The sequence below is a fragment of the Oratosquilla oratoria genome, chromosome 28 (assembly GCF_046742065.1).
Source record: "Oratosquilla oratoria isolate Oo_2021 chromosome 28, ASM4674206v1, whole genome shotgun sequence".
NCBI lineage: Eukaryota > Metazoa > Arthropoda > Malacostraca > Stomatopoda > Squillidae > Oratosquilla > Oratosquilla oratoria.
In genome coordinates this window covers 43,749,263-43,763,508 of record NC_134804.1, presented here as the reverse complement: position 1 = coordinate 43,763,508, position 14,246 = coordinate 43,749,263, and the positions used below count along the sequence as shown (strand labels likewise).

Below are 14,246 nucleotides of genomic sequence, written 5' to 3'. Positions count from 1 at the left end.
ATCGTCTTTATATATTTTCTTCAATCTCGCGCCGGACGATTTCATTCACCTGAAGAGAAGCCCCTCCGAGGTCAAAGGTCTCTTTGCTCCTCGTGAGACCTTTTGGTCCGTAAGAGCCTTAAGGGGGCATAAATATAGCAACCTTCGGAGGATCGGGATGAGGAGGATGAGAAGGAAGAGGAGGAAAGGAGTAGGAAGAGGAGGACGAGGAGGAGGAGGAGGAAGAGAAGGAAGAGGAGAAGGAGGAGCAGGGGAAGGAGGAAGAGGAGAAGGAGGAGTACGAGGTGGAGGAGAAGGAAGAGGAGAAAGAGCAGGAGGAAGAAGAGGAGGAGGAGGAAGAGGAGGAAGACATGGAGGAGGAGGAGGAAGAGGAGGACGAGCAGGAGGAAGAAGAGGAGGAGGAGGAAGAGGAGGAAGAGATGGAGGAGGAGGAGGAAGAGGAAGAGGAGAAGGAGGAAGAGAAGGACGAGGAGGAGCAGAAGGGGAAGAGGAGAATGGGGAGGAGGAGAAGGAAGAGAAAGACGAGGAGGAGGAGGAGAAGGGGGAGTAGGAAGGAAACCAGTAAAAGCCCTACTCGATTCACTGCTATGGTTGTGAAGGGGGTGAGGGAGGGAGGGAGGGGGGGAGGGAGGGGAGTGAAAAGTGCGAGCATTGGGAAGAGAGGGGGGAGGGGGAGGGAGGGAGGGGGGAAGAGGGGAGGGGGGAAGGGGGGGAGAAACGAATTGCAACCGAAATGGGTAAGAAATGGGAGCTTCGATGGCAATGGGGTCGTTCCGCATTAGCTAACAAAGGCTAAGCTCAAGACCCAGCCGTGTTATTCTTTGCGGCCTTCCCCCCCCTCCCCCTACCTCCCCCCGCCTCCCCCTACCTCCCCCCGCCTCCCCCCTACCTCCCCCCGCCTCCTCTCCCGGCTGCCCAGAAAAGAGGGATGGGTGGAAGGGAGGAGGGAGGGGGGGGAGGAACAAGGGAGGGAGGGAAGGGAGAGAGGGAGGGAGGGGGGGAGGGATGAAGATAGGATGGAAGAAGGAAGGAAGGAAGGAAGGAAAGAAGGAAGGAAAATTAAAAAAAATAGAGGGAATGAAGGAAGAGAAGGAAGCATGTAAGATACCAATATTGAAAGAAAAAGAAAGATATGAGGGAAGGAAGGAAGGAAGGAAGGAGAAGGAAGGAAGGAAGGAAGGGGAAGGAAGGAAGGAAGGGGAAGGAAGAAAAATAGAGGGAATGGAGGAGGGAAGGACAGAAGGAAGCATGTAAGAAACCAATAGTGAAAGAAAGGAAAATATAGGAGGTAAGGAAGGGAGGGAGGGAGGGAGGGTAGGAGGGAGGAAGGGAGGAAGGAAGGAAGGAAAGAAGGAAGGAATATATAGTAAAGGAAATGAAAGACAGATAGGAGGGAAGGAGGTAATGAATGGATGAATGAATGAAGGAAGGAAGAAGGAAGGAAATAAGAAACCATGTTAGAAACAATAAAGAAATAAATAAGAAAAGACTGAGATAGGAAGGAAGAATGGAAGAAAGAAAGAATCAAGTAGAGAAGGAAGAAAGGAAGGAAGGAAGGAAGGAAGGAAGGAAGGAAGGAAAGAAAGAAGGAAAGAAGGAAAGAAGGAAGGAAAGAAATAAAGAAGTAGGAACGCTAGAGATAAATGAAAATCTATAAAAGGAGAGGAAGATAGGAATGAAGGAAGTAAGCCCGCAAGGAATAAATATAGAAAGAAAGAAAAGATACAAAGAGAAAGGCCGAAGGGAAGGAAAGAAGAAGGGGAAGAAGATGGAGAAGATGAATGAGGGAAGGAAGGAAGCAAGGAGGCTGTGAAGTAAGAACGTAAAAAAGGAAGACAAATAGAAAGAAGGAAAGGAAGAAAGAAAGAGAGAGGAAGGAAGAAAAGAAGTTGCAATGGAGTGACAGAAGAAAAGAGAGGAGGAAATGAAAAAAAAGAAGGAGGAGGAGAAAAAGAAGAAGGAGAAGAAGAAGAAGGAGGAGGAGGAGAAAAAGAAGGAGAAGGAGAAGGAGAAGAAGGAGAAGAAGTAGAAGAAGAAGAACAAAAACAAGAACAACAAGAAGAACAAGAAGAACAACAAGGAGAAGAAATAGAAGAAGAAGAAGAAGAAGAAGACGAAGAAAAAAGGAGAAGAAGGAGAAGGAGAAGAAGAAGAAGAAGAAGAAGGAGAAGAAGAAGAAGAAGAAGAAGAAGAAGAAGAAGGAGAAGAAGAAGAAGGAAAAAAGGAGAAGAAGGAGGAGAAGGAGAAGAAGAAGGAGAAGAAGAAAAAGAAGAAGAAGAAGAAGAAGAAGAAGAAGAAGAAGAAGAAGAAGAAGAAGGAGAAGAAGAAGAAGGAGGAGAAGAAGAAGAAGAAGAAGAAATAGAAGAAGAAGAAGAAGAAGAAGAAAAAGAAGAAGAAGAAGAAGAAGAAGAAGAAGAAGAAGAAAAAGAAGAAGAAGAAGAAGAAGAAGAAGAAGAAGAGGAGGGTGAGGGGCCTACGCCAGGAGGCGCTTAGTAGCTGCGGCCGAAGCCGTCACCGTATGCTCTATACATGCGCTTTGGGGACTGCTGTGAATCGGATTCGAACCCGCGATTAGGAGGGAAATGTCAGACCAGCAGACTTCCGAGTGCGCCATTGGTGTAGGAAAAGAAAGAAGAAAGGAAGGAAGGAAGGAAGGAAGGAAGGAAGGAAGGAGAGAAGGAAGGAAGGAAGGAAGGAAGGAAGGAAAGGAGAGAAGAGAGTGAGGAGACAAAAAGATGCACCATTGGATAAGATCATTCCAAGTAGAGGACCAACCAAGCACCAGGTGGTGTTGAAAATGAATAAAGACAAACAGAAAGAAAGAAAGAAAGAAAGAATGAAAGAAAGAAAGAAAAAGTGTGAGATAGATGAAGGGACGTGGGAATGGAGGGGGAGGAGAGGAAAGAACGTCTAGGAATGGGAATCAATGGCGACATAAACCTCAAGAAGGAGAGAGAGAGAGAGAGAGAGAGAGAGAGAGAGAGAGAGAGAGAGAGAGAGAGAGAGAGAGAGAGTCGAGTCGATAGCTCTTGGCATCTGGGAGAAAAGAATGTTGAAGTAGAGTATTTTAGAGGAAATAGAGCTGGAAAATGAAGTTGGAGAAAATAGTTTTTGAAAAATTCGTTTTTGAGGGAAGAATGTCAGACAATTATATTTTGGTAAATTACATCTTGGAGAGAAATGGGCTCGGAGAATGACAATTTGGAGATAATGTGATTGAAGAATGTCATTTTTGAGAAAATGGTGCTTGATATTGATATCATGAAGAAAATGGTGTTTGATATTGATATGAAGAAAATGGTGTTCGGAAGTTATTTGGAGCAAAAATGATTGAAGAATATTATTTTTGAGAATTATTTGGAGAAATATTATTGAAATATTATATTTCAAAGAAAATCGTGTCCGATATTTTTATTTTGGAGAAATAGGATGCTGAGGAAAAACTGTGGAGGAGGAGATAAGGGAGGACTAAAAGGAACGAGAGAACGATAGAGATACTGAGGGAGAGAGAGAGAGAGAGAGAGAGAGAGAGAGAGAGAGAGAGAGAGAGAGAGAGAGAGAGAGAGAGAGAGAGAGAGAGAGAGAGAGAGAGAGAGAGAAGGAGAATTTCTGAAATGATTGTAAGAATGTTGAATGGTGAAAAATGGAGCCACGGCAATACAACGATAAAGTCTTCCCGCAGCCTTTTGTCGTTTGCCAAAGATTTTGTTCCAAGTCAGTGATTCACAAACTGGTCCACGGGCCACCTAGTGGGCCACAGAGTGTCCCAAATGGGGCCACTAACCGAAAACTAGAGGGAGTTAGTGGATGCTGAGCGATACAATTTAGTGTCAACAAGTGAGTGGGCCTCTCCAGGAAGCTAAAGAACAACAGCAACACATAAAGTCTAGGTGTAATGCCTGCTTTCTTACTCATTTGAAGCTTGGTTGAGTTGTGGGGGGTGTAGGGGGATATTAAAAAAAAAGATAATGTCGCAACTTAATGATATGTAAATCCTGTTCAATTGGACGGAGGAGGGGAGGTGGGGGGGGGAATGACGGCAGAATCGTACGGTCACCACGCCATCGACAGAAACCTCGATCTTGCCCGTCCCAACCCGAGCCCAGTCTAGACCATCTGAATGAAACCATGTGGTCACGTGAACAAATTAGAATTAGAATTTATGTGACATCATCAAATGTGTCGTTTGTGTTTTAGAAAAAAAAAAAAAGACAAACAACGATAATCACCCGATGAACAGTCAAGAGTTTGAGGAGTCTCTCTAGAGAAGAGAGAAAAAGTCTACGGAGTGTGAAAGGATCCTTATACGCGTTTTACACACTTGACTTTGGTCAGTGGTATCTATTCGATGGGACGACGACATCGTCGGTATAGACGAAAGAACTTACTCTGAACCTCTCGTCTGCAGAGTAGGTCAAAATCCCAGCCGTCAAGATGTGCAAGTCGCGTTGTCTCATCCACGTTACCTGGAAAAGGAGAATTGAATGATTAATACGAGTGGATATCTATACACGACAGAATAGGTGCGTTGTGTTTTCCCTGAGGCAAAAGAAACAAAACAATAACATTAATTAGTTGGTATATGTATATGTCATTGTTCTACGCATTATTATTCAATAATGTCCGTGGCGAGGAAAGAAAATGGATGTACGATTTTATTTAGAGGCTTTGAACCTTTGTTTACACACTATACACTCGGGGACAAATCCATTACACAAAACAAAAGAGTATCTACGCTCGGGTGTAGATCGGGTAAACATTGGTTCAAAGCCTGCTATAAAGAGTCCTTGATCATGTATTCATTTTCTGTTCCCCCTACTGATATTGAATGATAGAACAGGAATATCAGTTACAAAAGAAATAAAATGAATGAATGAATGATTGAAAGAAAAAAGGGAATAAGTATTTGCAATCAGTCTTTTAATTCATATATAGATTCCAATTCAGTTTTTACGTAAATAATTCCTACAATCAATTCAGCTTAGGAATTATTTCTGTTCGACCTGTAGCGTCGTCGTCGTCGCCGCATCGGATGCTGCCGAGCCAAACGTCGACATAACAACAAAATAAATGTTGGTATTGGTAGATTTACCAAATGTACTTAGAATATCCACTTTTAGAAAATTGTTTAATTCCATTTTGTATGATCAGGTTAAGTTAGATACATACTTTAACCAATGTAAAATAAAAAATTAAATATGAATTAAATGAGTACATCTCTGAACTCAAACCTCAGACACATTTTGCAGTTCTCAATAATTATTTGACATAAATCGATTAGAATGGCTTAGGTTAGAACATGTTCTTGATTAAAATTTCACGGGGAATCGAAAGAGCATATTTTAGAATTTGAATCTCCAGCCTATTTTGAGAAAACGGAATATAGAACAATTCGCGTATGCAAGATCATCGTTCCTACTGCGTTTGCAAAATAAATAAATAAATAAACGGTTTAAGTGTATCTTGCACTTTTCTTTTAACTTTTTTTTTAGGTTTGTGGGGCAATACACCAGTCCAGACCACATATTTTGCACTTAAATGGATAGATAAACAAATGAAAATATATAGACAGGTAAAAGAATAAATAAATAAATAAACAAATAAATAAAGAAATAAGTAAGCAAATAATAAATCCATACAAGAATGATTCAATAAGTTAATATAAAGATAAATAAATATATCGAGAAAAACATGGGTAAACAAATAAACGAACGAATGAATAAGATACAGATAAATAAATAATTCAAGATCTTTTTTAATAAAAACCCAAAATAACATTTTCAAGTGTAGCCAATTCGTAATAGATGACAATTCTCCTCTTATTCTGTCTTCAAACGGGTTAAGAATCTCGAACAATATCAATACATTACTCCCCAGCCAGTCGACCAAGGGCATCAATCACAGAGAAGTCTCCATTTTCTGTGAGTGTTGGCACTTGGCACCCTTTCCCCCGTTTTCTGTTCACGCTGAATTCACGGCTGCCAAGGGGGGAAAGAAAACGTAACTCTGTTGAAACTATGCGTTACATGATGCACGGGTTTCTATTACTTTTCGTACTTGGTTTCCAAGTCGACTTTAGAATCCCAACTCTCTTTGCTCACAGCCACAGTCCGTTTTCTCTCTTGCATTGTTCGTTTTCTGATATCTTTTCTCCAAGTTATCGCTGTTTACAGCTCAGCCCAAGCAACCAATACAAAAAGATATAGAAAGAAACTAAGATAAAACAAAAACAATAATGATGATGGTGATGATGATAATGATAATAATGATAATAATAATAAAAATAATAATAATGATAATAATGATAATAATAATAATAATAATAATAACAATAATAATAATAATGATAATAATAACTATAATAATAATAGTAATAATAATAATATTGATTACGAAATAAACAGAAAACAAAAACAAACGAAAAACAAACAAACATAAACTAGACAAATATACACAAACTAGGACATTTAACCTGGAGGCAGTTAACTATAATCAAAACCATCACGTTAACCTGGTGGACTGAGTTCGAAGCTCAATGCACAACGAGAGGTTAAAGACAATCTCAGACTAATAACTAGACCATTGTTTCCTGTCTTCATAGATCATAAAGCATTGTATATGATTCCCCAAAGGCCCAAGTACACAGACCAATCAAAGGAGGAACAATCTGTGTAAATTCAGACCTTCAGGCTTTATTCCCAGTGTGGAGAAGTGCAAATAGTCTGGTCATCCAGTTTGCTTACTGCATCTAGTGGAAGGAAGAACCATTCTCGTCAACCGCGTAGTCTGTACGTAGACTTCCCGTAAAGGCGATTGGGCGTATTAGTACTTTGTTAACAATAACCAGCGTTTCTATCCTAGAAGATACTATCACACAGAATATATTTAAGAAGAGTAGCAGGTAGCAGAACGGAGGGAGAGTTAAAGTGTAAAAATAATCAGCTCAGTGGATACCGTGTCGAACTCATGAGGAGGTGGTCGTGAGTTTGATTCCCGGAACAATCTGCGGGCTATGTCACGTTGGTTCCGACAGCCCTGACAGTCCTGGCTCTAGCGGGGGTCTTCCTAGATCTCCACCAATATATATATATATATATATATATATATATATATATGTATATATATATATATATATATATATATAAATATGTATTTATATATATATGTATACATATATATATATATATCTATGTATGTATGTATATATATATATGTATACATATATATATATATATATATATATATATATGTATGTATGTGTGTATATTAACACCCCTACGGACCAGAACCACGAAGTATTCTTTTACGACTGCAGACTATTCTCCACCCAAAAAAGAATCTTGATCATTTTTATACTTCTACTTTCCGTTCTTATGTTATCTTGAAATTTCTTTCCCGGACCACCTCGGTGCAATATTGTCCCCGAGGATAAAGACGCTGGTTAATTTCGACGAAATCATGGTAATGGGCTTATCCTTTTCCTGCGCAGGATGATTAATGAAATTTCAGTTTAATAGAATTGCTTTGGGGGCAGCTAGAACAAGTCCACAAATCCTTAAAAAAAAAAAAAAAAAAAAAAAAAAAAAAAAAAAAAAAAAAAAATCCTTCACTAGCTTATTTGCCTTTTTAGATTTCATTCTAGCTCTCGCCAGGCTATTTTATTCAGCAGGAGGAATCCCCTAGAAGGATTAAAATCTACGTGTGCTAATTAGAGGACTACTATATTAATCCCTGATAGTTAGATTTGTTAACTGTTCTAATGATAATTATCGGATACAGTCACATGCTGTTACCAGTTTGATAAATGATAACATAATATACACACCTAATTGCCTATTCGGAAGATAAATTTCACTAATGATTATATCATAAGGGTAACCCTATTACTAAGTAGTTTTTAGAATACCACATACTGCACTGAATACTCTTTGAGAATACCGCCCATCCATTCTACCATGTATTCTCTAAGAATCTCACTGTGGTAAGTACTCTTTGAGAATACCACCCATCCACTGTAACATGTACTGTCTAAGAATCTCGCCCATTGTACTAAGCACTGTGATAAGTACCTTTTGAGAATACCACACATTGTGATAAGTGCTGTTTCAGAATATCATCCACTGAGACAAGCACCAAGAAGAATATCCATTGTGTTGATAAGTAGTTTACAAAGTGCTGTTTCAGAATACCAACCATTACGATAACTGCTAAGAGTAAGTACTGCTTAAGAATTTCATCAACTGTACCAAGTATTTTTTCAGAATACCATTCTTTGTGAGTCGAACAAGGACATTTTGTCCCCCCCCCCCCTGATCGTCGACAGGACTGGGAATCCCCCCTCACTCCAAGGGACTCCGCTCACGCTATTATTCGGATTTTGGATCTCGCATGAAAATTTCTCGCCGACTCAAAAATCTCCCTCGATGGAAAGGGGGCGCGCGGACCCCCCCTGTGGCATTCGAAATTAAGTTCTGGCTTCTGCCTGGCCAAAGTGTGTCGGGGGGGGGGGCAGTCTCACTATATGTGCACGAGAAATCCTTCAACGTCAAGCACAGCGTGGACATAAAGTCTTTCCCCTATGTTACACAGAGCCTAAATAGGGCACAGATTAATTCACCTTGAATGCAAGGCCATCTGTACAGAAAATAAGAAACCCGTGGACTGGTCAGCATAATGCTGTAGCATTCATGCTTCTGTTTCGATCTTTTCCCAGTGCGGTTGCCCATCATGATGAAATGTCTTTATGCTTTATGCCTCCCCAAATCCCCCTGTGATGTAGTGGGGGGTTATATTGTAATGGCTACCCCCCTCCCCCGCGTGGAATAGCTGCTTTCGGCACAGCTCTCACCGTAGTTCTGTTGAGATAGCCTGGGCGAGTGGCGTTCAACAGATACGAGGGGAAAGCGAAAGGCAATGCGCCCCGGGAGCAATGCTGAGGAGGATTTGGGGTGTGGAATTAATGCCTTTAATTTCTTAGCACTGTTGTTATTTTATTATTATTGTTATTGTCAATTTTATCATTTTTAATATTATCATCATTATCATTATTATTATTGTCATCTTTATCATTATCACTATTATCATTATTATCATTACTATTATTATTATTATTATTATTATTATTACTATTATCATTATTATTACTATTACTATTATTATAATTATTATTATCATTATTATCATTATTATTATTATTTTTTTTATTATTATTATTATCATTATTATCATTATTATTATCATTATTATTATCATTATTATTATAGCTGTCTTGTTAATATCATTATTGTTATCATTTATCAACGTTACTATCATCGTTATCATCCTCAACATTATTATCATTATTTCTGTCTTGCTTCCTGTGCACAGTCGGCCACATATATAATGCAACGGTCAGCAGAATATTTATTTTTTCACCACGTCACGTCCAGCAAAAGTGAGAATTCACGTTCATTGAATTTCGTCCGCAGAGATGCAAAAAAAATTTCATCCCACGAACAATTAAAAAATCATCCAACGACTTTCGAGGTGCAAATCCTTTCCACAGTTCGCCGACAGGCTCACCGCAAAAGATGGATTTGTTTCTCAGTTTCTTAACTTTATATTTATTGTTAACATCTCGTATTCAACGTAGTTGCATCTTCCTTCGATGACTAGCGTGTACACGCGCGCACGCACACATAGGCTACAAGGTGGTTGTCTTAAGGACGGCGAACCGTCTCCATAGGGACATCCATTGTTCAGTGATCAAGTTCACCGACTTTTCTTGACAACGCCCGTTTGACGACAATAGATTCTCGGCATCTCAGGTCAAGCCCTCTACTTGGACAAAGAGCCCAGCTACATATCAGGTCAGCCACCTGCTTCGGACACAAAAGAATCTCTGCCGGCGCCTCTCCACGTCGGACCAAACCTTCGAAATTTACCTTCAACTGACATGGCAACAGCCTCCTTATTCCATGATTGGCAACCTTGTAAATTTGTAGATAGATTACTTTTCTGGCAACCCTCCGAGCTTTGCTGGGATCTTGCCGTGCATTTTGTAGACAGAACTTAACTTGGAGAATTAAAGCCAAGAACTCCGCCCGAGTTTCTTTCAGGAGCGATTCCAAATGTAGTGTACCACAACCTACATTATTCCGTATGGACCAGCGGATAGTGTCTCCAACGGGAGAGGTCCGGGTTTGGTCCCCGGTAAGTGCAATTGAATAATTGGTCCACTTTATGGGTTGAAAGGCTTTCTCTGAAACGCCAGCTATCGTTTAAACGTTCTACCTGATCACCGAAGTAAATTGAAAAGGAAATTTAAAATGTGTGGTAAGCCTTTAACATGCATGCATATATACACACTCATATATACGTGCATACACACACATGAACACACACACACACACACACACACACACACACACACACACACACACACACACACACACACACACACACATATATATATATATATAAATATATATATATACATATATACATACATACATGTATACATACATACAAATATACATACATACATACATATATACACACACAACATACATACATATATACATACACATTACACACACAACATACATACATACATAAATACATACATACGTACATACATACATCCACATTACACACACAACATACATATATACATACATACATCCACACACAACATACATACATGCATATACACACACACAAATGCATACACATAGCGGTGCATGGACATAAGCTCACAAGACAGGCAGTATTACTCATGGATCAGGCTATACTCATATAGGGGCACTGATTTCCCATCCGGGAGGGTGATATTTGTCGATCATAAGTCCAACACGTGATCCAAGATCGTGATGAATCTATGCATACATATATTCCTACAAACACACGTACAAACATACATGCTTACATACACACGAGCATACATATGTACATGAATATATACAATGCATACAGATGTACATATATGCATACATGTGTACATGAATACACACATTACATATATATGTACATGAATATATACAATGCATACATATGTACATACATGCATACATACGTACATACATACATACGTACATGCACACATGCATACATCTTTTACATACATATGTACATGAATACATACATTACACACATGTGTACATAAATACATACATTACATACATATGCGCATAAATACATACATTACACGCATCATATACACATATTACATACATGCAATTTAGAGGAACCTCTCTCCTCTTTGAGGGGCGTTCAAGGTCACCGAACTCGGCACTTCGTAGACAGATCCAACAGGTGGGTCATCAGCAACCCCGGCCCTGCAGCTGCGTGACCTCTTGACCTGATATAAGTGAGGTCATTAGCGAACCCTTTGTGTCGAGAGTAGTTAGCGTGAAGCGCCGCTAATCAGCGGTCGAGTTGCTCGTTCCAATCGTTCAGATAAGTGATGTGGCAGTGATTCAACCATTGAGAGACATTTTGGGACCAGTCCGGAGATTGAGTACCGGCCCCTCAAGGCCGCACCTCCTGATGGTATGCAGGTAAGTAGACGTCACTGGTTCCTTGAGAAGGTGTCGTGGGGATGAATAAAGTAGCTTTGCGATAACCAGGATAAAAACAATAAAGTCACCCGGTAATCACAAACATTGATCAAGATTAAGTAAACATCCGTTTTTTTTTTTTTTTAGAAAAAGGTGGACAGTTGTTCCAGGTAACTCAAAATTGCTCAAGACGCGAGCTATACCACAAAATCCACCATGAGAAGAAAGTATAGATACTGTTACTCCACTTAGACCTATCCTTCTCTCTGAAGAAGTTGTTTGTCAAAGCGTTAGAAAATAAAGTATTTCCTTCTTCATCTTTTTCTCGTCACAGTTTTCAAATCACGGAAAATTATAATCAAATAAATTAAATACCAAACTAAGATGTTAAGTGTGACCTAGTACAGGGGAAGCTAAGGTTAAGTTTGACCTTAGGTGTTAGTGTGAAAAAAATCTGAATAAAATTAAGAAGAGAGGTCAGCTAGTTTCCCTAACGCATGCAATGGAAGCATTGCTAACGTCATTTGACAAATTTGCAACCAAAAATTCCTGTGTTATGTGATAGTCTTACGTAACAATGTGACTGAATATAATATTTCAAAAAACAACTATCAAACTCTGCGTGCTGTATGTACCATCTGACTTCGATGTAAGTCTTGGTGTTGCTCTGGTTTCCATGGCAACCACCAGAATAATTCAGTCAGCCACGAGATACAAACGACAATTGCCAGAATGTATCGTCCATTTGATGTTGGTCGCATTTTGTAAAGTGCATAAAGGATTATGAAGTCATCATTTATGAACTGAATAATGTTTCTCGAAACATCATACATTCTAATATGTTTTAAATTAAAATTAAGTTTATATCAAGATTAAAATTGCATTCTGTGTTAAATGACATTCCTACTGACCAGAACTATGCAGAAGTCTTTTATGATTTAAGACATCACATCAGAATGAGAGAATGCGGATATTTTCGAACTTTTATTCCTTTTTTCTACTTCCTACCTAAATATCTCCTGTGCTACTTTTATGACATATTTTTGAGACGATTTTATCCCGAAGGATAGAAGCAATGGTTACCAACTTAGCCAGATGAAATGCTTATTCTCTATTTACTTGTTGATATCCGTCTTATTCCAATATCCATTCTTCGCCTATGACGTCATGTCGTTTTGTTGTACTCTTAGCTTCGTCCTCTTGTTGCACGACGCGTCACCCCAAGTCCCACACACACTCTACCCCCTTCCCCCTCCTCCCTCCTCCTCCCCCATCCAGTCAGGTCCTCTGGTGTAGTAATGGACTTCCGAATATTTTTTTCTTTCTACCTCCACCTCCACTACACACGCCACCACCACCACCACCACTTACGATCCCTCCATTCTGCTGAAATCCTTCTAACTTTCCCTTTGGACAACTTCTACCTTTCCTCCTCTTCTTCCTGTTCTTCTTTTTTCTAACCATCACTCTCCCTCTAGTTTACTTTCTATTTCCTTTCCTTCTCCTATTTTTTCTTTCTTCTAATCTTCTTTCTCTTCTTTTTCATTCTTCCCCCTCCTACGTTTCTTCCTCTTCTTCTTCTTCTTCTCCTCTCTTTTCTTTTCCTCCCTTTTACCTTCCTCCTCATTTTTGTCTTTCTATTCTTCCTCCTCCTCCTCCTCCTTCTCCTCCTCCACTTCCTTCTTTCTACTGCATCCTCTTTCTCCTCCTCCTCCACTTCCTTCTTTCTACCACTTCCTCTTCCTCCTCCTCCTCCTCCTCTTCACCATCTCTTTCTCTTCATCATCGTCTCTCCTCTTTTCCTCCTCCTCTCATTCTTGTTTTTCTCTTCATTCTAATCCTCTTCCTCTTCCTTTCCCTCCTCCTCCTCCTCCTCCTCCTCCTACTTCTTTCCCTTTTCTTTCGCCTTTTGTTCTTCTTCCTCCTCCTCCTCCTCCCCCTCGTCCCCATCATCATCATCATCATCATCATCATCATCATCATCATCATCATCATCATCATCATCATCATCATCATCATCATCATTATCATCATCATCATCACCATCATTACCATCCTCATCCTCATCTTCCACGTTACCCTCGTTTTCTTCATATTTTTCACTTACCTTCTGTTGCTCTCTCTCTCTCTCTCTCTCTCTCTCTCTCTCTCTCTCTCTCTCTCTCTCTCTCTCTCTCTCTCTTTTTTGACAGCGAATATTCCCGACTTCATGACCTGAAGCCTTTGTCGCCACAACGCGCTGTTTATCGACGTCGTCATCGTCAACAAGTGGCCTCCAACAGCTCGACTATGCTGACGATTTACACATACAGAGGCTATCACGCCCTCCAATGCTGTAGAAATGGTAATCGGCATTGTAATGCCGAAGCGGTGGTAATGAGCATTGCAATGCTAAAGCGGTGGTAATCAGCATCGTCATGCTGAAGTCATGATACTCAACATTGTAATGCTGAAGCGAGGATAATCAGCACTTAAGTTGATTATTGTGCCGAGTGGTAGGGTGGTGTCTTTCGGGCGTCCCTTGAGGTTGATCCCGGTTCGAGTCATGTAACTACCGGTTAACCGGTGGCCAAAAGTACGGGCATTACTACCACAACCAACTACCAACAACCAACACCTAACCACCTTTACAATCATAACAATCACCACCACCCCAACCACCACTATCACAAACCACAACCCACAGTCATCACAGACACCACTTCCACC

General features: G+C 40.1%; 1 protein-coding gene across 1 annotated transcript in view; it reads right to left on the bottom strand.

Annotated features, from left to right (window-relative positions):
• The window catches only part of LOC143040501 (zwei Ig domain protein zig-8-like), a 115,387-nt gene that overhangs the window by 64,915 nt on the left and 36,226 nt on the right, over positions 1-14,246 (bottom strand). Inside the window, exon 4 of the mRNA XM_076211593.1 lies at positions 4,389-4,466. Coding sequence (XP_076067708.1) covers positions 4,389-4,466 — 78 coding nt within the window. The remainder of the gene's footprint in view (positions 1-4,388; positions 4,467-14,246) is intronic.